The sequence below is a fragment of the Amaranthus tricolor genome, chromosome 13 (assembly GCF_026212465.1).
Source record: "Amaranthus tricolor cultivar Red isolate AtriRed21 chromosome 13, ASM2621246v1, whole genome shotgun sequence".
Lineage (NCBI taxonomy): Eukaryota > Viridiplantae > Streptophyta > Magnoliopsida > Caryophyllales > Amaranthaceae > Amaranthus > Amaranthus tricolor.
Genome location: NC_080059.1, coordinates 1711699 through 1736604, shown reverse-complemented (window position 1 = coordinate 1736604; position 24906 = coordinate 1711699). Strand labels below are relative to the sequence as shown.

General features: G+C 30.4%; 3 protein-coding genes across 3 annotated transcripts; all 3 read left to right on the top strand.

Annotated features, from left to right (window-relative positions):
- The first annotated feature begins 1742 nt into the window (after positions 1–1742).
- On the top strand, positions 1743–3521 carry LOC130798512 (non-specific lipid transfer protein GPI-anchored 5-like). Its single transcript, XM_057661534.1, has 3 exons — positions 1743–2070; positions 2776–2919; positions 3376–3521. Exons 1-3 carry the CDS (start codon positions 1764–1766, stop codon positions 3498–3500), a joined length of 576 nt encoding a protein of 191 aa, XP_057517517.1. The 5' UTR covers positions 1743–1763; the 3' UTR covers positions 3501–3521.
- Positions 3522–6538: 3017 nt separating this feature from the next.
- LOC130798511 (non-specific lipid transfer protein GPI-anchored 5-like) lies at positions 6539–8786 on the top strand. The gene is made up of 3 exons (XM_057661533.1): positions 6539–6974; positions 7974–8015; positions 8485–8786. Exons 1-3 carry the CDS (start codon positions 6632–6634, stop codon positions 8601–8603), a joined length of 504 nt encoding a protein of 167 aa, XP_057517516.1. The 5' UTR covers positions 6539–6631; the 3' UTR covers positions 8604–8786.
- A 2216-nt stretch (positions 8787–11002) lies between these two features.
- Positions 11003–17811, top strand: LOC130798510 (F-box/kelch-repeat protein SKIP30-like). Its single transcript, XM_057661532.1, has 2 exons — positions 11003–11195; positions 16071–17811. The coding sequence occupies exon 2, from the start codon at positions 16153–16155 to the stop codon at positions 17188–17190; it is 1038 nt and encodes a 345-aa protein (XP_057517515.1). The 5' UTR covers positions 11003–11195; positions 16071–16152; the 3' UTR covers positions 17191–17811.
- Positions 17812–24906: the final 7095 nt, after the last annotated feature.

Below are 24906 nucleotides of genomic sequence, written 5' to 3'. Positions count from 1 at the left end.
ATGTCATGATGCTTGGTCAATCTCCGGTTAGCTGGAAGTCCAAAAAATAACCCACTATCTCCAAATCTTCTTCTGAAGCAGAATATCATGCTATGTCTGCTGCTGCCTCCGAAATCACTTAACTCGTCAGAATATTGGAGGAACTTGGCTTCCCTAATCTTCAACCTGTCACCCACTTTTGTGACGACCAATCTGCCATACACATTGCTACCAATCCTATCCTCCATGACCGTACTAAACACATAGCCATCGATTGTCACTTCACTCGTGAAAAGGTCATGGATGGCCTCATTGAACTTACCTATTTACCCACCCATCATCAACTTGTCGATGTCCTCACCAAAATACTTCCATCTCACCAGTTTTAGATTTTACTGTCCAAACTTGGTATGACTTCAGTCACCACAAGTTTGCGGGGGTGTTGACACTCAAGACTCTCATAGGTCAGCCTAGCAAGTTTATTCTTTACTATAGTTAAATACTTAGTTAGTATAACAAACTGTTGTAACAACTTCTCTCTCCTCTTAGAAATTGTTAGGCATTCACTGTATATATGTATTGCTGGTTGTATCATTCATCATTGAGTAATAATAACAAACACTTAGTATTCTATTATTCTTGCTCCGGTATCTTCTGCCTCCTTCCATGGAGTTTTGCTTCTTTCTAACATTGTAACATATCCTACAGGTTTGATATACATTTTTAGTATGCCAATTGTAAAAATTATATTAGAACTGATATATTAATTATGTAACTGATCCTAATCTTTTGGATTAAGATTCTAACATTGTTATTATTGTTGTAAGTCAAACAACTGTCAATAGATTAGATTTGGACATGAGGCAAAAATGTCCTAATCCAAAATAAAATTTTCATAATCTTTTGATATCAAAATTGATCAATTTTACTACTCAACTGATTATGATGATCAAAGAGTCTAATATGACCGAGAGTAAAAAATTAAAAAATTATGATAACGTACACAACAATGTAATCATGAGATGATTTGGTTATCATACAGTCAAATATTATTTGGAACTACTATAAGATAACATTAGAATCAAATTAATACACAGTTTATTTACTCTTTTATGATGTTAGTATCAGTTTTATAGTCTAAAACACAATTTATTTACACTCTTATGATGTTAGTATCAGTTTCATAGATTTAAAAATTTTGTCGCTCGACGGATATGATATAATGTGAATATGTTTTCACACTAGAATATATTATATATTCTAATATGTCTCCTCTCACGAGAACCTTTTGGACAAGATTTGTGAATGCAACATATGCCCTCCTCATACTTAGGGCTCAATTTTCACTTTAAATGAGGGGCAGTTAGAGATTTGAACCTGTGACCTCTTATCACGTTGACTTCTGACATCTTATACTCTAACAATAATAAACCAATATACCCAAAACCTTAAGCTGATGGTTTTGACCTCAAAATACATTATATACTCTAACAATTAGTAATAATTTTTATGAGTTGAATACATCGAGTATCTCGATAATGATGCAGGTTGATAGCTAAACTTACACCTGGAAAATAGTTAGTTCACTAACATGCCAAAATTAGAACAATTAGGTAATCCATAACATTACTTTTTGACTTCTCTTTTATTAAGAAACCTCACTATATAATCTAAACCCATTACTTTTTCCCAGCATTAAATTCCAAGTCTTAGACAAAAAGATACCACCAAAAAGAAATACAAGACATTCTGTTTCTGTCATTATAACACAAAACAGCAAAAACATGGCCTCAATTATTGGAATTGTGCTAGTCATGACAATGCTATCAGGAGGAGCATTGGCTCAGTCAGGGTGCACTTCTGCACTGGTAGGCTTAGCGCCGTGCCTGAACTATATATCAGGAAGCTCTTCTGCACCGTCTGCGTCGTGCTGCTCACAGCTGTCTAGTGTGGTTGGGTCACAGCCTGAATGCCTTTGCCAAGTGCTGAATGGTGGTGGTTCTAACTTTGGAGTCACTATTAATCAGACCCAAGCTTTAGCCCTCCCTGCTGCATGTAAGGTTCAAACACCACCTGCTAGCCGGTGCAATGGTAAGCCATAAACCCATTTAATTTCGTTAGAAGGGCGGAGTAAAAGTAAACCAAAGATTTTAAGATCATTCATTTAGTTTTTCGAAATTTTAGGCCTACTACAAATATTGAAAATAATGAATACTAGACTTGCATATATAATGGATGGGCTAATCCTTTTATTACCATATGGTTTTGGAAAATAATGAACCTCACCAAGTGTATGTGTAAGTCAATGCTCTTGACTCGTGGGTTTGTAGGCCTGAGCCCACGGGTGTCTCGTGTCCGCACGAGTGGGAAACAGTGAAATTATGTAACGAATTATCACAACCTAAAATGATATCAGAGCCGAAGGTGGTTTCTGGTATGATGTGGCTCACATGTGAGGGGGAGTATTGTAAATACTTAATATGTGAGACAAGATACCACATCGATAAAATAGTGAGTGGTGGACTTGCATATATATTGGGTGGGCTAGTCCTCCTACTATCATATGGTTTTGAGAAATAATGAACCTCACCAAGTGTATGTGCAAGTCAACGCTCTTGATCCATGGGTTTGTGGGCCCAAACCCATAAGTGTCTTGTATCCATACAAGTGAGCCATAGTAAAATTGTGTGACAAATTGTCATGACCTAATATTTAAAACTTCCCCAACATTTTTGCAATCCTAGTATCATATTAAAACTTCAAATTGACTGTATTAAATTTGTATATGTATTGCAGCTGTAAACCAGCCATCAGGAAGTCCTGCAGAATCCCCTGTTGGTTCCCCAATTAACTCTCCTGATGCTGATGCTTCAACACCTGAAGGTTCATTTACTCCTTATTCACCAACATCCCCCACTATTTCAACCATACCTTCAACTGGTTAGTGCTACATCTTTTATATTTATACAAAAAGGATCATGTAAAAACCATTTAAAAGTGAAATTGAAAATGGGATATATATATATATATATATATATATATATATATATATATATATATACATATATATATATATATATATATATATATATATATAGCTTTTTAGTGCATATTTTGTGTCATTTTGTAAATAACTGAAACTTTTAAATTGTGAGTACTTATTTGGTCTAAAAAGATACACTAGTGGCATCTTTGTAAATATTTTATAATCCTAAAACTCAAAAAACACATGTACCTCTTACATTGAATATATACTCCTTTTATTATAATATGTCCCCTTTATTTATTTTTACAGTTTATAACCAATTTAGTTACTTTCGCTATCCTCCTAAATTTTATTAGTTTTATCACAATATATAACAAGATATAATATAACTAATTGATGAATAATTGCAGGAAGTGGGTCTAAATCAACTACTCAGAGTGGGAGCACATCCAATGGAAACATAACCAAATTTTCACATCGTTTTACTCTTTTTCTTCTAATAATCAGTTCATGTGCTTCTGCTATTATTGTTTGAAATTAGAATTATTTTCCTTAGACGGGGAAAATTTTCTGTTTTGATGAGCTTGTACGGTTCATCTACATTTGCGTTCATTACTGCTTTCATTACTTTGTGTTATTTTCTTGTAAAAATCTTTTACTCCTAGTTTATATACATAAGATTTATAAGGAGAAATTCTTCATCATCTTAATGAAATTTTATCACTATTATTGTCCGAAAATTGTAATGAAAATTTAGCGTTAATTTAATAGAATAATCTCTTAATAAGTTTAATGGTTTCACTTGTTCTACTTCAATCATTTCATTTTCTTTACGGTTTCATTCCGATACATTACCATTTAAACGTACCTATCAGTGATTGAGTATGACAAGGATTTATTCTACTAATATCTCACATTACAATATGACCATATAAGTGTACGTGCAAAAGTTTAACGATCAACTATTATTATGAGGAATATATGGATGTGATAATATGTAAGATAAAAAAGAGGAATTAAATACAAGTAAAACATTATTCAAAAAGAGAGTAAAAGTTATTAACCAAAATTAAAGGAATAAGGGGGAGTGTACACATTAACAAAGCCAAATATGGATTTACGTTCTCAAACAAATAAATGCATATTGCATAGTAGTATAAAAAGGTCTTATGCTAGCTAGCTAGCTAATTGCTATACACTATTCTTCATTTATTTTAATAATTACACCTTTTCCAAATATATAGGAATAATTATTAGTAAGAGCGAGTTAGTATATTTCATGGGGTGATGCAGGAAATATGGAATTTGCCTTATCAAGAGTAGACATTTGTGTGTTTGTTACTCATACCAAACATACAAATTAGCATACCATTGTGGAAATAAGATATATGCATTAGCAATAGCCAATAGGTTGGAATGTTAATTGGGTGTTATTTATACTTACTTATTTATTGCGTATGATATTAAAAAAATGTTACATTATCACATTCTTATATTATTAACGAAGATTCAATAAGAATAATATTTAATATAAGAAGGATAACAAATAATATCTATTTTTTATTTTAATAAGAATAAAAAGTTATTGTACTGAGCAAAAAAAAGGGTCTTTCTTTCAAAAATATTATTTTTTATTGCATGTAACTCTTTATTTACATAGTGACAGAAAAGATGTCTTTTTATAAATCCTCACAATTAATTAAAGTGTAAACATTGAAAAGCTAATTAATACTAATAAAAGTAGGCATTGGAACAAAATTAATAAAAAATCATTTAACTATATTTTTTCCCATAAATTAAAAATCATTTGTGATCAAAATTTATTTGTGAAAGTGGAAAAGTAAAAAAGTGCAACTAAAGAAATTCGAAAAAATACTCCTATGTAAAAACGATAATTTTGCGAACTACTCATCATCAATATGCCATCTTAAACTCATTAATCTTACCTTAAATGCTGTTTGTAAAAAAAAAAATTTTAGCTGTGAATTAATGAAATTAAGAAATTATTTCTATTTGAAGGTATTCAAATATCAAAAAAAAAAAAAGAAACTATATATAATAGATTGATTACTCCCTCCGTTTCCAAATATTCTTCTCATTTATTTTTTGCATAATTTTTAAAAATAAATTTTAAGCCTTAATATCTCTAAATACACATCATAAGAAATTATGAAAAATATATAATAAAAAAATATACATTAAGACGAATCTAACGAGATCTCACATGGTTATATTTTATCATCGATATATGTTTTAAAAATCTTAATCAAATTTCTCTCTTCAAAATAAAATATATTAATACATGTTTGACTTTAAATTTAAATGACATGTTGGTTCGGAAGAGTTGTCTTATATTATTGGATGTATCATATGTCACATGAAATAATCACATAACTCATAAACCTGAATATAATTAGTAATTTCTATTGAACATTCCTCCCCCTTTGTTTGAATTTTGATCAATTCCAACTTAAGTTCATTTTGAACCTGCCGTGTAAACATTTCAAGTTAGTTCATTACTATTTGTCATATATATATATATATATATATATATATATATATATATATATATATATATATATATATATATATATATATATATATATGTGTGTGTGTTTTTTCCATGCTTACATCAAAAAAAATTATAAAGGCATTATTATTTCAGATATTATAGGATTAATTATGGTGTCACCGTGCCGGTTAGGATTGTTTAGAAAATCATGAGTAAGTTTTTTATACACTTAAATCACTTAATTGTATTCTATAAATGAAAATATGTGCGCATACACTTTTTATGTAAACTAAGTTCATACAAGATTTTTATAAACACCATAATAAATTATACTCAACAATCTTATAATTAATTAGACAAGCCAAATATAAACAAGATACCTATTGTATTGATAATATATAGATCAAACTAATAAATGATAAAATCAATAAATCAATTATCAAGATCATAATTATATTCAAAGAAATTTATAAATGTTTATTAAAAGTTGTACATGCCTATTAAAGGTCAAATTCAACACAAAATATCCTATTGACCAAACAAATAAGGTTATTGCATGGAAGATTGGTAGAAACATATATGATATCATCTTTTATTCTAGACACAAAAATAAAGACACGTAATTTGATTAATTGTCAAAGAACCAATTCAACCAAATGCTTAATAATGGTTGAGGTTCTATGATATGTTATATACTCTAACACGCTCTCTCACACGAGAGCTCATTGGGCTAGAAGTGTGGATGCACACATGCGCTAAATATTCCACTTTAAATGAGGGGTGGTTGAGATTCGAACCCGTGACCTCTTGCCTCGCTAGCTTTTAATACCATGTCAAAGAACGAACTCAACCAAAAGTTTAAGCTGATGGTTGATACCCATAATATTTTATATACTTTAAAATTAATCAATGTAAAAACAAATAAAGTCATGCAACAAAACAACAGTCCAAGTTCCTTTAACAAAGACATTTGAAAAAAAGTTGGTCACCTATAACAAACAACTTTACTTGTATTACTTTCCTTCTAAGCATAATTCTTTTAAATACCCATTTAAAATTTCATAATTCTCATACAATATTATACAACCATATTTATACTTGTGTCTAGTTCTTGACAAAAACAATTTTGCAAAACCAACAAAAAAAAAATCAAGATGGAGACACCAAAATATGTTATAGTCATAGTACTAGCAATAAGCTTAACGTGTACGATAACAATTGCGCAACCAAGCTCATCGGGGATTAGTAACGAGTGTACCAATGTGTTGGTGACCTTATCACCTTGCTTGAATTACATTACCGGAAACTCGTCGACACCCTCGTCCGACTGCTGCACCCAGCTAGGCAGCGTGGTGAGGTCCTCGCCCAAGTGCTTGTGCGAGGTTCTTAATGGTGGTTCCTCTTTGGCTGCTGGGTTGAATATTAATGCTACACAAGCCTTGACTCTTCCTGCTGCTTGCAATGTTAAAACTCCTCCTCGTAGCATTTGTAATAATGGTATGTAGTACTATTTGACTAGTTAATAATTTAACACATATTTTTGTTTGAGACGATATCATATTAAAACGTATTTCATATATAAATTAAATAATTTAACTGATTTAAGTTTTTAGTATATGAATTCCTTTAACAATATATAAAATTACGTTGACAATTTCAATTTTAATAGCATTAGAAAAATAAGTTAAAAAGAATATAATTTACATATAAAAATACCTATATAGTCATAGACGTATGCATGTTTGAGTTCAATTTTTCATATGGTCCCTCACATATACTATACTAAGGAAATTGTGAAAGGATGTGAGTGTAAAAACACATTTGAAGCCTTAGACAAATTAAAATTTCATAAAATATATATATATTTCATTTATTTTTTTAGAAAGAAAGAAAAATCAACAATTGAAATTAAATAAAAATAAATTAATATATTATACTAGTATTAAAAACTTGTGAAAATTGATTTTCTGTGTGTTATAAATTCTCATATAAAAATTTCTGCAAAATATGATTTAAACTCTTATATATTATACTAGTATTATAAATTTTGGGTGTTAAAATTGGTTATTGGTTCAATTTAATGCTTGCTAAATTAAAAAAGAAAAATTTGAATTTATGTTAATTTCACCATATATTATTTTAAAAATAACTAAAGTTAATAATTTGAAAATTGCTTTTCAATATTATTCTCAAATTAATCATTTATAATTTCACAATTAAAATTTTACTATTTAAAATAAAATATTTATCTCTAAAACACAACCTTTAAAACTAAATTTGAAAGAAAAAAGCAATCAAATTGACTTTTTGATCACATCCCATTCCCATATGAAAACATGAAACAAAAGACAAAGATTCCTAACGTCATACGGAGGGAATATTATAATATTTATGTTCATTTGATAATTATATTTATGAGAATGTAATATCGAGACAAAAGAGTATAATTTTATGTGAAAAAATTCTTCTAATATGTTTTTTATGGCAATTTGGCAGCCTTATCTCCAGCAGGATCTCCAACCGGAAGTCCAACTCCAGGTACACATATTCTACTTTATAATACTTATTTTCCAATCAATTCGAAAAATAAGATATTATATAAATAATAGAAAATATAATTAAAAATAATTAATTATAGCAAATAATTTCATATTTAGATTATTATCTAATAATTCAATATATAAATAATCAAAATAACATATTAAATTGTATAAAATTATAGATGTAACAAATATAATAAAACGAAAAAATATTATATTTTATGTATATATAGTGTTTAGGCATTCGTGTCACAAGTGAAATGTTGGACCTATATAATGGTCTATTACAATTTACAATATTGCATTACATTATCTTAATTTGAGATAGTTTTCTAAGTGATCTTCTTTATTTAAATGAATTTAATTGGCCTCTAAACCTAATAAATAATGCCTTATAATATTACATTACATCAAAAACGTGATCAGATTTATTTTTACTAAAGTCATGAAAATTGTGTAAAATGTAGGTGGGTCCAAAACAACCCCAACGACAGGTGATTCATCAAATGCAAACATGTCAAAATTAACAGCTATTCCAATGTTGTTAGCCATCTTATACGTAACATCGCGTGCTCTGGCTTTTTAATGCTTCTGATTCGGGTCGGGTATTGTTTTCGTGGGCTTCTAAGCCTATCATTTTCATGTGCTCTTTTAATATTTTTGTACCACATTTATTTTGTTTTGAGTGGATTGAATGATTTTCTTTGTATAATACAAATTTTGAGGTGTAATAAAATATATTTTTGTTTGTCAATGGATATTTCTTTCGAGTTTCTATATTTCGGTTATTCGTAGTTAATCATATTTATAATTATTATTGAAAAAATTAAAAAAAAATTGGATTATTATTGACAATTTTTTCTTAAAAATAATGCAAAGTTAAGATTATTTACACCGAAAGAGTAAAAAGTAAGATTATTTAGGACAATTTATCCTAAATTAATTGTATAAAATAAATAAAGTTAAACGTCCTTCATTTATCATGTTGATGTAATTAGTTATATAGCCCCTCTTGTATAAGTCCATCTCACCGTGAGATGGGTCTATACAAAAGGCCCATTAGTTTAAAAATAAAAAAAAGCAATAAAAATGAATTTACACTTATATAGGAAGCAATTTTTTAAAATAACTTGAGCTGTTCTAATTAAAGTTATGTCACAGTGAAACAACCTCAATTAAGAATTAGTGTTATAAATTTGTAGTACTAACCGCTAAAAATATATTAATCCAAATTTAATTTCACAAAAACTTGTATGTGGCCGCCTCACGTGTGCGACCAAAAATTTTTTTTACTTGCCCAATCCAAGCCTATAACACCCATTTCAAGACTTAAAAAGTCAAATCTAACGCTAAAACCAGTGCTCCAAGCCTTAATCTTCCTTCCCCAGAGACTTAATTTAATTATTTTAGCTATCAGCTTTGACCTTTAAAACACTCATTTCACCATTTAAAATGTCAATTTTAACTCTTAAAACCCCAACTCCAACCCTTAATTTATATTTTACTTACATACTCCAACTATAAAACATCAATTTCAAAACTTAAAATGTCTATTCCAATGGTTTAAAATTTGTGAAATCCAAGATTTAAAATGTCCATTTCAAGGTCCAAAATATTCAATTTAAACTTTAAAATGACAACTTTAAAATTATAAATTAGACCTGTAAATAATGACACTTATACTGCCGTCAAATTTGCTATTTTTTTTACCTAAAAAGTGTTGATATATTCGTATTTAAAAAGTCATGAATATCAATGAATACCATAATAGATAATACAAACTCCAAAGTCCAACCCAAAGGGAGGTTTCCTAAGATATGATTCCTTTTATCCTTTAGCATCCTTTGTTAAGGAAGGGTTCGATGTTGATACCTCCCAACTCCAACTCATTTGGGACCTTCTATCCTTTCCCACAAGAAAGAGAAACTACGAAATCCAGCGGTCAAACACTTACAATTCATTCCGATCCAACGGTGAGACAACATGGTGTACAAACTGTAGATGCTAGTACTTCAAAATTGCGATTTGTTCCTTAGAATAACAATACAATATTTGATTTTAGGGTTGTAACTTTAATTTTAGTAGGAAATATTGTGTGCAACTTTACATAAATAATAAGGACATATAATTTAATAAATTATTTTACTTTAGTCCAAGAATAACGGTAGTAATGATAAATTATTTCATACCTCAACATAAAAATAGTATTCCTCGTAATATTTTTCTTCTGAGATATGTTTAGTTTTAATTTTATTCTAAATAAAAATATTGACATTATTCAGTAGCATCTAGAATAAAAACAAATGATATTAATAATTAAATAAAATAATTACATTCAACAATGTTTTAATCAAGGCATACAATTACCCATTTCAAGTTTTTCTTAATTAGAAAGCAGCGCATAATGTCATTATTTTACAAATTTTGAAACAAATTACATTCAAAATAAGTACCAATTATATCATTCACGATGTGGTAAACTAATATATTTATCAAAAAAACATTTGATATTATTCCTACCCCACACCACTAATTCACTATATTAAATCATTACACAACTAAATTGGTTTCAACAAAATTAAAATAAGTCTTTAGTTCCATATTAAGGATTATTGCATATTAAACAATGCTGTCAAATGACAACTTTGCTCATAGCTAAATCCGCCCCTAAGTCATTATTAATATGTTTATGCTAAACCATTGAGTTTATATATAAAAATAACACTTTTATGAGATTTATAGGTTAACTTAGTAGTTAAAGGTTTTTCATTTCGATTTGCACCTCCTAGTGAAAAAATCAATTATAGATATTAAAATTTAAATTATCTTTTGATATATTGTAAAAATTTAATATAATCAACAAAATAAAACACAAAAAATTGAACTTTTAAAATTTTTTTAATGATATAGAAATATATAGAAAATTTTTAGAAATTCCCAAATTTGTTCCCGACAATTCTCCGCGTCGAACCGTATAAACCCAAACCCAACCCAACCCCTAACCTTCTTCCTTCTCTCTCCTTATTTTTTTCATCTGCTTTTTTTCCACCTAAATCAATTTTTTTAAAAAAACAATTAATTACAACAACAAGAATCTCTTTTAAACTCTCTACATTTCCATTTCTGAATCCTTCAGATTGAAATTGAGTTCAAGATTCATTTTGAATCAAGATTCCAGGTTAGTTTGTTTCTGATTTTATTTTCTTTTGCGATGTATTGAGGTTGTATTGTTTTAGTTTATGTATTGCTTAATGATTGTGTTGATTCTATACTTTTTTGGATCTTTTTCTTTTATTGTGAATTTTTGAATTGGTTGGCGGTTTAAATTAGGGTTTTGTGATTATATCATTCAGTATTATGTATTCTTTTATTGTCAATGCATGTTTGTTTTGTAGTTTTGGTGATTGGAATTCGTAACTAAATTGTTTCTTGAAATTGCTTATTGATGCGTTCGATGAAAAGTTTTGGATGCTCCATTTTATTTAGTGAAAGTGAAGTCTAGAGATTTGATTTCAATTTCGATTTAGAATTGGGATTATGTGTTTGTCTTATGATTGCAAGAATTATGTGTAATTGGAAATTGTACTGAGGCATGAGCAAAAAAGTTTTTTTTTTTCTTTTTTTTGAGGATCATGCGTTTTACTGAAGCTTGGAATTTTTTTATGTGGCTAGACAGTTAACGAGCCCTATGACTTGAAGAACCTTTGACATGGGGTATCCTATTATTCACCCTCTGATGTTGTGGGATTGGTAGTGATAGACGATGACGTTTTAGGAGGAGTTTAGAATCCGGACATGTTGAAATGTGAAGTCTAGAGATTTGATTTCAATTTTTAGTTAGAATTGGAATTATGTGTGCATTGTTGACAAGATCACTATTAATTAAATTTGATTTATAATCGAGGAATGTGCAAAATGTTGGTTGAAATCAAGCATCCAATTTTATGTCTAGTCTTGTGTCTTTTCCGGTTTTGACGTATCATAAAGTAAACATATAGGTTCTTAACCTTCTTTTGACTGTAGGTCATTTTGAGATATAAGAGATCTTAGGAGTTAGGACATACTACTGGATATAGGATCTTTACCATTGCCCTGATAGCATTTAAGAAGATTATTTGAACTATTGAAGTGTTATATTTGGCTATTTGCTACATGAAGTGTTAGTGAAGGAGAATTGCAAGTTTTTTGTGGTTGGATCTGTTTTACTCGTTGAGGCAGCTATTCATAGAACTGCTTTGTCATTTTACTGATTATTTTTTATAAATAATTTTTAAAATAAGAACTTACCATTTGTGTTGCACTTAGATGATGTAGCTTTGTTGTACTCGTTGGTTCCTTTATCAGTACTCTAAATAACACGCATGGATGCTTTACCCTATAAAGATGTGATCTTTGATGGTATAGTTCATCGGTACAAGGCTTCAAGCTGATTGGTCCTACTAAGTCAAGTTGTCACCATTCTAAATCTGTTTTGGTAGATTATGAATTTCTTTATAAGAAGAAACATCGATTGCTAAAGTTAGATGAGAAACAGTTTATCTCTCCATGACGCGACAGATATCTCTAAGGGGTTTTTGCTTGAAGAATAGCTTTGAGAGGTAGTCATTAACAAGATTTATGTGTATAATAAGACTTATATAGTTGGAAGACATGTTTAGTTTAATAAATCACAAAGAAGGATACTAACTCTTGATCGATTCCCGTATCCTTCCTACTCCGTTGTTATCAACTCTTCCCCATGTTAATTCATCTCAAGCATCCCTGCAATACCCGTTTCTTCTTTTTCTCTTGAGTCTTGTCACCCACCATTTTGAGCTTGATGGATTTTACATTTGAATAGTTCAATTTCTAAATACAGAGGATTTTACATTGCAAATATGAGTTTTGATTTCCCACAACAATTGAGTGGTGGAGGCAGCAAATGATGGTGGGGCTCATGTAAATAGGGTGATTTTGATGTCTAGTACTAGTAATAAGGGTGTTGTCGATATGCTATTCTCTCCATTTATGAATCTTGCAATTTGTGGTTGGTTCAGGCAAGTGTTTTAAATTGGCGTGAAGTATGAGCTGAGAGATAGTGTGATAGAAAGTTTATAGATTTTCTACGTTGACCATGGTTGTTTTGTTTTTATGAGTGAACAATTTTGTTTTGACTTTGGAGTCTGGATGAGCTGTGGTTTGATTTTGGACTTTGGAAAAGATGCTTCTATGGTTGTTAACTTCTTTACCTGAAAGGGGATTGTTTTTTGATTTGGCATCATTTGATCCATGAGAATTTTTAACTCTCTCCAAATCCAAGTAGTGGATTAATTCAAAATTCGTGCTCTCTGTTTTGTTCATTGGTTGGGGACTTGAGGTGGAACTAAGATTGTTCACTTGAAAAGATTTGATGTATATCTTCTAAAGACTTGGTAGAAGAATGCAATAGAATATAGTTGAGGTGATAATCATAGGAACTCTCCTTCCACACCATAGTGTTATTGTTAGAACTCATAGAAATGACTTATGGTAAACCAAAAATTGCTTCACGATACTAGCAATCTTAGGCACAAGTATAGTGCTGATGTTAGAAGAGCTTTTCCTAGAGTACACAATCATTTGGAGCTTATTCGAGTTTCAAAGTCTCAAAATTAATCTTGTATAACTCATCCTAGTCCCTAAAATTTAAAAAGCGTGCCTCGTGTGCGCCTAGATTCGCTTCAAATGTAGGACAAAATACAATCGCTTTTTGTTAGTTTGGGCTCAATGATTGCAAAAGGGACGAACTTTTGTGTGCCTTTTTGCTCTTGCATTTTTTGCATTTTATTGTGCCTTGCACTTTTTACACTTTTGGTTTTATTGGGAGAAAATATTTTCAATTAACTTTTTAAATAGCATTAGGAAAAAAAGCTGTCATCAAAGAGGGATGAGGAAAAAGAAGGATTTGCTCTTGTTTAAAACTTTATAGAACACAACAACACACGACTAAGTACCTTCTTCTTTGTGTGTGTATCTTCTTTATTTTGGATTCTTCATCATTTTCAGTTTTTCTTTCAAATTCTTTATCTTTTTTCTTCTCTTATGCTTTTTTATTTCTTGTTCACATTTGTTTTCTAGGTTTTTCTTCTTTCAGTTTTCATTTTCTTTGATCTTGCTATTACTTTTTATTGGTTTTTTTCCTTATAATTTTTTTCTTTTTTTTCTTCTTTAATAAATATGTCTTCTTTGTTCTAGATTTTTTAATTTTATTCTCTTGTGGATTTTTCTTTTTTTCTTATTATTTGTAACAATTAGACGCGGCACGCGCAACAATTACACAATGTGTTTTTAATATGTAAATGTAGATCCTCACTTGTGGTATTTTGCGTTATATCAGTAGCTTTACACAATGATAACAAATGTTTTAGATCTTTAATGTAATTATAATATGAATATCATATTATTATAAGTATAAATATATTTTAGAATTGTTTTATAAGCTTATTGAGCTAAAATGTGTGTGTTGCCTTCAAAAAGCTTGTCCTTTCTCCTTGTTCTTTGCGCCTAGGCTCTAGGAACCTTTTGGGCTGCGGTGTGTCTCACGCCTTTAAAAACTAATCCAACCTTTCCTTGGGTTGCCAAGTTTGATTGAAGTTATGTAAGTTGTTTAAACTTTCCTTTCCACTACTTGACTTGTGTTTGCACAAACTGCTTTCCCTTAGGAAGGCATGGTATGAGCAGTTTGTGCATGGGTAAAATTGTGACTTTTGGAAGGATGATGTTTTATGGTATGCTACTTTGAAACAATAGAGTATCCTTTTATTGATATGAAATGGGGTACAAAGGATTTTGCCTTTTCTGTAGACAGTAAGAACAACCAGGTGCCTGATGGTTTGGATTATTTTAATCTTAAGGCATAAACGCATACGCATAGTACTGCAGTTTGTGCCTTTCTTATAATGAGAGTGGGAAGAAGATGAATTAGAGGAATATCGCGTTTGTTAATAACTTGATTCTTTGATCAATTCTCAAGTTGGTTCGTTTTGGTTTTATGTAAATACCCCCATATTCTTGGATCAAGGCTTTGGAATTGTTGCTGTTGATCGAGCATTGTGGTCCATAAGTCACCAATTCCAGTCATCACATTCTAACTCTCTGTGTAAGGCTAGTTGAATGCGAATTTTCCCTTTTTTTGCAAAGGGGACCTTTCGCCCCCCTCCCTCCCTCAATATTTTAATATATGGTTTATGTTGCTATTCCTTTGCATGCATCTCGTTTCATCACTTCAAAGCAGAAAATTAAATGGATTGAATAAAATAAAGACAAAGATCAGTATCACCTAGATATGTAGCCACTGTTCATTTGGTTCTGATACCTCTTATTATGGCTGTTTTCTGAAATGTGTAGTTTGTGTTAGCGTTTTCATAGTGTTTATTAGGATTTAGGGATATGGACTTTTCTTGACAGATTATTGTTACTGGAACCCATGATTTTTTTGTCGATATTTGGTCATATTTTTATTCATAGCTCTACAAGTTATCAAAGAACTTTTTTAGGGTTAGACCTTTATAACTGTAGTCTATATTTTCCTACAGAGTGTAGATTATGAGCCCTACTCATCAAAAATCAATTGACGTTTCTAACATACATGTTCACCGTCTTTTTACTGGTTGATGTTCTCCCATGTGTTGGAAAGAGTTTCTTAAATGGAATTTGTATAATCAATGGTAAACTTTTGTCACAGTGAATCATTAGTTGAGCATAGCCTCTTACTAATAACATTCCTTTTGCTATTTGCACAGTATCTCGTGTTGCATACATAGAGTTTATTGATTCTGTGAATAAGACTTCCATGCTGGTTCTGACTTCTGACTGCAACTGTGTTGTCTTTCACCACTTGTTAAATGTTTAATAGGGATCACCATCCTTTGATAAGAGATGATGGCTGTTTGTTAATAATATTGCAAGGTCGTGTCCTCTAAGCCCCGTGTTAGAATATAAGATAGTGATACTAACTTTTGTAATCTTCACTTAATATGCATGCTTGCTTATTTCATGTCATTAGTGATGCATGGTACAATTACTGTGATTACAGGTTGTGCTGAAGTCTGAGGGTTTGCCCAGTTTTGGAACTTGCATAATTTAACTTCGCATGAACTGGAAGTGAGCTCTTTATTATGTCTGTATTGATTGAAGATCTTCCAGATGCTGTTGCCCTAAGGTGCCTCGCTCATGTTCCATTTTACCTTCATCCCAAGCTAGAGCTTGTAAGTCGTACTTGGAGAAATGCCTTTCGAAGCCGTGAGCTTTTCATGGCGAGGGAAGAGGTCGGTTCAACTGAGGAATTCCTTTGTGTTTGTGCTTTTGAGCCAGATAACATATGGCAATTGTATGATCCACTTCATGACATCTGGATCACACTCCCTGTGCTCCCATCAAAAATTAAGCATCTTGCTCATTTTGGGACTGTCTCCACTGGTGGGAAGCTATTTGTTCTTGGTGGTGGGAGTGAAGCGGTTGATCCATTGACCGGTGATCAAGATGGGAGCTTCGCAACCAATGAAGTATGGTCATATGATCCTGTATTGAGGAAGTGGGCTCAGTGCGCCTCCATGGCAATAGCTCGTGCAATGTTTGCATGCTGTGTCTTGGATGGGAAGATTATCGTTGCTGGCGGTTTCACTAGCTGTAGGAAATCAATTGCTCAGGCTGAAGTTTATGATCCTGAGATGGATGCATGGGTGTCGATTCCCGATCTTCCTTACACTCATAACTCAGCATGCACGGGAGTGGTGATTGGAGGAAAAATGCATGTGGTGCACAAGGGGCTCTCAATGACGCAGGTCCTTGAGAAGCCGACTGGTGGATGGTTGGTAGAAGACCATGATTGGCTTCAGGGTCCAATGGCAGTAGTGAAAGGATCTCTATACGTAATGAGCCATGGCCTTATCTACAAGCAGGAAAGTTGTAAAAGAAAGGTCATTGTTTCAGCATCAGAGGTAAGAAAAAGAATCGGGGTTGCAATGATTGGATTAGGGGGAGAGATATATGTAGTTGGAGGTGTGATTGGTCCTGACCGATGCAATCGGGATATCAAGCCAATGTCCGATGTTGATGTTTTGACTGTAGGAAGTGAGAGACCAATCTGGCGTCGAGTCACTCCTATGTCTAGGTGCCATGGAACCATACTTGGATGTACACTCTTGAAAATTTAGACATTATTTCAAGGAGATTGTGCTCTGTTGCAAGAATGGCGCCCTTTGTTTGAGTTTTGGCACCTTCGTGATAAATAGAATGCAGGGGGATGAGCTTCTTCTTCGTCCCTCTTTCATTGTGCTGTAGCTCGTTTTTACGCATCTTTTTGCTTGATCCTGATATGCTGAAGTTTATGTAGGCAACAGATCAACATGGAATGTAAAGTTCCTTTATAGAAGAATTGGTCCATTCTTTGAGTAATTGAACAATTACAATTTGTTTTAGTTCCTTTGATTGCTAAATATTGTTGGATTGAATTTTTTGGTTAATTTTCTCCCCATTTCCTACCAATTCTTTCGCTGCTGTATGCCAATGCTACATATCTATATTCTGTATATACAAATTATTTTCGCTTTTTTTTTTTTTGTAGTTTTTAAACAATCTAGTTAAAGCTTGTAAACCAATACAATACTAAAGCCTTAATCCTATCCTAACAATATGAGGTTAGGTATTATTATTATTGACTACTATATCAATGCCAAACACATAATTCCATATTGTCATCGACTATTGAACTTTAAAAATTAGCGTATATATGGAAGTATTCAACACAGAAAAGGCCAAAGAGCATTATTTTGTGGTGTATTGCTATGTCTGAATGATCCCCATGGCCATTCCCCAGATGAATGTGCGGAAGTTACCAAGTAATAGACCATCTTATGAACTCCAATTCATGTTAAATTAGCAATAGCTTGACCCAAATATATGTTCTGTTTGCATTGTCAAAAGTGACTTCATGTGAAATTGTGGTTGGAATTAGCTACTATAAGTCTATACTTGCATAGTACAACTATACATTGATCGATATTATTTACATATTTATTCTCAATCTATATTGCTTAGAGAAAATTTGGACAAACTTGTAAAGACTTTTGACTCGTAAAACGTACCTTATTTGGATTTTCGAGGGTATTTATAGAAGTTGTATTTGTAATGAAAATGCAAGTCACTGAAATCTGTTTTACGAATTAATAACAGACAAAACGCGTTGATATATGATCGAAGATTGGACTTCACTATATTATGGACTAACATTAACGAAAATTTGAAAAAATAAGATTATTTAACAACTTTATTCTAAAAATAAGCTTCGTAAAAACTTTATTCCCAAAATTAGCGTCCGTACATCCAAATCTAGGCTTGGTGTAATGTCGCTGTTACTAACAACGAAATAAAAAAAAAATTAGTAAAGTCTCAAGTCGTTGTTAGTAAAGCGACTTTAAGGTTGACTGGGCAACTTCTTAATCTCGTAGGTTAGAATGAGGAAGTAACTGATAAAACACATTAAGTCGATGTTAGTAACAGCGACTTGAGGCTTTACTAATTTTTTTTTCTAATTTTTTTTTTTAGTTCGCTATTAGTAACAGCGACATTACACCTAGGTTTAGATGTACGGACGCTTATTTTGGGAATAAAGTTTTTACGAAGCTTATTTTTGGAATAAAGTTGTTAAATAATCTTTTTTTTTCAAATTTTAAACATTAACTAGGCTTGACCAAGCTATGGATTTTCTTTGACAAATGAAGCCCAAAATGGGGGCACTTGGACCCAAAACAAGCTTTTTATTATTTTTAATTTTGTGAAACTTAGCAATTTGTTCGTTAGAACATTTCAGCCAGGAGATATACTATTGAGCTGTGACTTTTTTGCTGGAGATTTTTCCACCTTTATGCCTCAAAGTAGGTATATTTTACATGTTAATGTAAGTGTGGCGGTACAATAATAATGTCAGAACCTTAATCCAAAAATATATGTGTAGCTACATAAATATATGAGCCAGGAGTGAAAAATGTAAACTCCCTTGCTTCCAAGTTTTTGTCCATCAACTTTCACCGAGCCTTTGCCTGTATTCTTCATGAGCAACTTTTGATATTCTATACCCTACACCATAAGGATGGAAAGAATCAAAAGAAATAAAAAAATGAAACTTACCGTCTCTGTTCTTTAAAATTTACCCCATTTAACAAAAAACTCTCATATAAAAAGGTTAAATAGGACAAACTCAAAGACATAGAGCTTAACCCATTTAACCAAAATGCTATTCTTAGAAGTCCTGACCCAAATGACATAACGCCTATACTCCTATTAATTTTATCGATCTGACTACACCAATTTAACTCAAAAAATAATCCTTAGAAATTCAAAATGCTTTATGTTGAAGCCCTGACCAAATGATGTAATGCCTATAAAACTATGGTACCAATTAAAACTGAAATACCATAGGAGCATTCCTATTCTAATGATTCCATAACCAATGATACCCACTAACCTATCTATTCCTTAATATAATTCACAAGGTAAAAAGACAATGGTGTTGTTGGTTGGGCCTAAAAGACAAAGATAAAACCATGAAAGTGGTTCCCTTTTTTCTATTCATAACCAACCTCCCCTCACACCTCTTTGGGGTCTACTACTCTCACATCACATACTTTACCTCTTATTCTAAAACTCCTCTCCATAAATAGACTATTAATATAAAGAAAATGATGTTTATATAACCTATGGTGTATATATATACACACTATAATGAAAATTAATAATCATCAAATAAATAAACTATGATGAAAATTATTGATCATCAAATTATAACTCATTTAATGTTCTTAAGTTGTTAAAGTATTCGTTATTACTTACAAGTGAGTTGCCCCGCATTATAAAAGATAAAAAGAATATGTCAATTCATAAAATTTGGAGTAACTTCTACCACTACCAAATGATTTTACTAGTGAACTTCCTTTGGGTTTGTAGGTTGGCCTTTTTTGGCTGAGTATTTAATCTTATCACTGGTCAAAAGAACCTAAAATTGGATATTTATTTCCAATGAGGTATATAACCATTGTAGTGGTTTAAAATTTTAAGGACACAAACAAACATGTGAGGGCGTGTTAAAATGTCCATTAATATTTACATGTAAGTTGTCCCATATCTAAAAGTAACCCACTCATACTATCCCAATTGATTTTAGTATTTAACCTGTTTTAAATTTGTATGAGAATTTTTTTTCTTTGGGCCCATATATTGAATTCTAACATAAGTGACAATTTTATATAATTCTAACATAAGTGACAATTTTATATCTTAAGATGATTAAGCCACAAAATAATGTTTAAATTTAAAATACTCAAAGTCCCTGAGAAACCTGACACCCATCAATTTCAACAAAGATTATAAGCACTTGGCATAATCATAATCAATGCTTAATATTTTTTTAAACAGTAGGATTATAATAATTGGATCCCAGAAAATAATAGACTACTGTGAATTCTAATATAATCTAATCTTATCGGGTCAAAAGTGGATTTCCTCTTTACCCAAACCAAACTTATTTTATCTCGATTAACGATTTGTGACATCGCTTTAATGGAATATGATACCATAATAATAAACACATTGGGACCGCCAACTTCAAATGTTCGAATAGTAAATTTTGGGAATTTTATTAACAATTTTATATATATATATATATATATATATATATATATATATATATATATATATATATATATATATATATATATATATATATATAACCGCAAGCGCACGGTGTACATGTAGCTACGGGTTGAACACAAGAAGGCAAGTTAACTAATTTGTTTGCCTTATGACTACAAGACACGTATTAACAAGTAGTTTGGTTGAGTAACTAATACTACAAATGCAAATAAACCTAAAAATTAAAGCTAAGACAATGATCAGTATGAGAATAATAATAGTAAGACGAATTCTAGGGCGTCGGGAATCGCCTAATTCTAACACAGGGATCAATTACTCTCACAATTGTATGAGTTTGAGTCATTGGCGTTAATTAAACATGATCTAATTAATCTCGAGCTTCAGCTCTATTGATTAATATCGGTTTAAGACCTTACTAGTGTTAGTCCTCAAACTTCCGTTTTATTGGCTAAACTAGTAGGAATTTAACTTAAATATATCTCAATCCTAAATTAGTCATAATCTCAAACTTCCGTTTTATTTAAAAAGTTAATACAGATATTTAAACTAAGATTCATTAAGTATAGGTTTAATCATAGACCCAAATTTCACACAATTAATCGATAAAATAATATCTCACGCTTCGAATTAGGGATTATACTCTAACCCTAGAGAAGAAAACTATTCACTAGACATGGTAATAAAAATGCAAATCATGACAAATGATGACTTAATAAAAATACTAAACGTAAAGTGATGAATGATTTCAATACACAGATAAATAATAAAGCGACGACTCGTGACATCAGGAGCGACGAGTCGTCGCTTTGCTACTGTCTGGATTATGTGACTTCAGTGAGTTGGCGACGAGTCGTGGCAATATTGGGGACGGTTCGTCGCTTAGTCTCTGGACTTCATTACTCAGATCAGAATGTATGCGGCGAGTCGGGGCATCAGGAGCGACGAGTGACTCGTGGCATCAAGAGCGACGAGTTATGGCTTTGGCACTGGACTATAATACTAAAAACTACTCTCTTTGTTTCCTAATGTTCTTCCAGTTTAGAATATTTTATTTTAAAGGGAGATATTTGATTAAGATTTTTAAGACATATATAGATGATAAAATATATCCAAGTGAGATCTTGTTAGATTCGTCTTAATGTCTACTTTTTTATTATATATTTTTTATAATTTTTTATGATGCGTATTTAAAGATGTTAAGAATTAAAATTTACTTTGAAAACTATGCAAAAAGTAAAAGGAAAGAACATTAGAAAATGAAGAGAATATAAAAAATTAATATTGTAAAAAAAACTGTGACGCAAGATGAATCAAATTATATACACTTTACTATATTTTTCTTAAAGCAACAAAATGTAAAATGGGATTGAATAATGAATAGTAAATACCATTGAGATATTTCAACTATAATATACAAAGGAAATATGTGAAAAATAAATATATTAAATGCCTTTGACAAATGCTTAATTGTGGGTTAAACTTTTCTGGAAAAAAAAAAATCAATTTTCTAGAATGAAACCCACTCTTGATTTGTAACTTTGCCTATCACTCAACTCTAAAACTCTAAAAATTAAATCCACTGTTAAGTCTTGTAAACATCATGAGCACCAAAATATACAATTATGGTTAAAAGGTAGTCCGAGCTATTAATACAATCATTGATTGAATTTGTTATGTCATCATGGGTCCGATCATTACATGAAAACATCCCCATTAACACTATTGTATTATCTTCTTCTTAGATACTTCTCTTTTCTTGGTCTGTCTTTTAAATCGAAAAATTTATTATTACTGATTATTTTCTCGCTAGATTTTTCTTTTTCTTCAGCTTACTATAATGCCCTTTAGCAAATTAAATTTATTATTACTGGTTATTTTCTCGCTAGATTTTTCTTTTTCTTCAGCTTACTATAATGCCCTTTAGCAAATTATTTTCTTTCTCTCGGCATATGCTACAACCCAAAAAAAATATTATCATTACTAATTAATAGATATATTATTACTATTGTAAACAATTACATAGTAGTCCATCTCATGCTGTTATAGTGTTAATATAGTCCACCTTAATAAAGACATCTTATGAAACAAGTTTTACTTTCTAATTTCATAAATTTACACTTTTTGTGGAGTTCTATGTACACGAAGACAATTGTGATTTGTTCAACCAAGAAGCACCATGAAAATATAGTTTTCTTGCAATTAATGGCCAACACTATGAAAATCATTTGGATTCTCTTACCTCTTTTTCCATGTTGAAAGAGCTTCCACTTAAACCTAAAGTACTTATTAAGATTATACATACTCCATTTGTTACTCTCATTTGGTATTCACCATTGCCTTTTTTAAGTAAAAATTAGTGGAAAAAAAAAATTTGAGTTAGAAAATAATAAAAAACAAGTATATATATATATATATATATATATATATATATATATATATATATATATATATATATATATATATATATATGATATAAATGAGTGATTATATAGAGAGAATAGTAAAAAAAATAAAAAAAATAAAAAAAAAAAAAACGAGTGTATAATACAATGTTGCAAAATCACTGTGACGAACTAAAATTAAAAAGTGGTGCGAATTGAGAAAGACGAAAAGAATACTATTTTCTACTCGCTATTCTTTCATGTTCTTTTCAACTAGAATATTTCAATTTTCAAGTCAAATTCTGACTACAATTTCTCATCAATCTACATCAAAAAACATATTAATATAGAATTTTAATAGATTCGTTTTAATATAAAATTTTTAAATAACAACTTTTTATAATTAGAAATTAACTATTAAATTATTTGATTTTAAATAACAACGTTTTAATATAAATGCTATGACAAAATTAGACTTGTTTATTCATTTGTATACTATTACCAAAATATGGAGCATTAAGAAATGTCTATGTCAAAAAATAAATAATTATATGATAAAATGATTTGATGTGAGAATTTGCAATATTGTGTAATTATATAGAATGAAGGTAATAAGTATCAATTAACCACTCAAAGCATAAGGGAAAGAAAGCATGTGAAGTGGGACCAAAAGAAATTGATGTTTCCAAGTGAAATTGAAGACAAATGAAACTTATGATGACACCTTGTTTGTATTTTAATTAAATGTTATTTGCAAGTTGAAAGAGATGTACCAAAGCCAAATTCATGAAATTGACTTCATTGTAAGAGAGAAAGCAAGCAATTGGATATAATCAAAGAGACTTTTGCTAATGGGAGGTAATATATCCTTTCTTTATTCCATTTTGTTACCATTTTTTAGTTATAAAAATAACATATTCATCTTTTTTCATGACTTCTTTTGGGTAGTATTAGGAGTAAAAGAGAAGACTACATGATTGGGGTGGGTAGGAAGACATCTAACCTCATTACCTCAAATATTTTTAAATCATCTTTTGATCAATTTTGTTATAATATTTATAATTCCCTCATTTACCTCTCATTAATAATTATAGTAAAATGATAAATGTGGAACTCTTTTTACCATATATAAAAATATGTAAAAATCTAAAAAATTAATGAAATAATAATACACATTTGAAGATAAAAAAAAATTCGGCGCAATTTATTTAATTTTGAAGGATTTTCATAAAAATAAAAGGGAAAAAGATTACACATTATTTTCGTAAAAATAAAAAGAATTGATCATCTTAATATAAAGTAGCATCTCATGACTTCTATTATTTTCGTAGATGAAGTAATATAGTAATTTTAAATTATGAGTAAAGTGTTCTGACTATATATCATTGATATATTTTCATATCAATGCATGTCTCCATTTGAAAAAGAAATCATTATTTTTAAAGTATTTTGGAAAGTTAATTGTTTTTTCCTATTATCTTTATTAAAATGTCAATTACTAATTATAAAAAGTTGAACTATTGATCCGCTTTATACTTTTGTATAATGTATGTTTCAAATTCAGTAAAAAGTACCCATAAATATTCAAGACGACTATAAGTGTATTTTGTTATCTTTTGTAAACTATATTTCAATCACAATAGATAAGATAAAATTGGAACCAATCAAGACTAATAAGTTCAAATATGATTAAAACTAAAAAGTCATTTCAAAAAAAATATAATCAAGTGGTTGAAGGGTTTTTTTTTTTTTATTTTTATGTTTACCATCAAATAAAGAATTTATTTTTTTTCTTCACTCGTCTGTAAGAATTCTCTAACCTACCCTAAATAAATAAAAAAA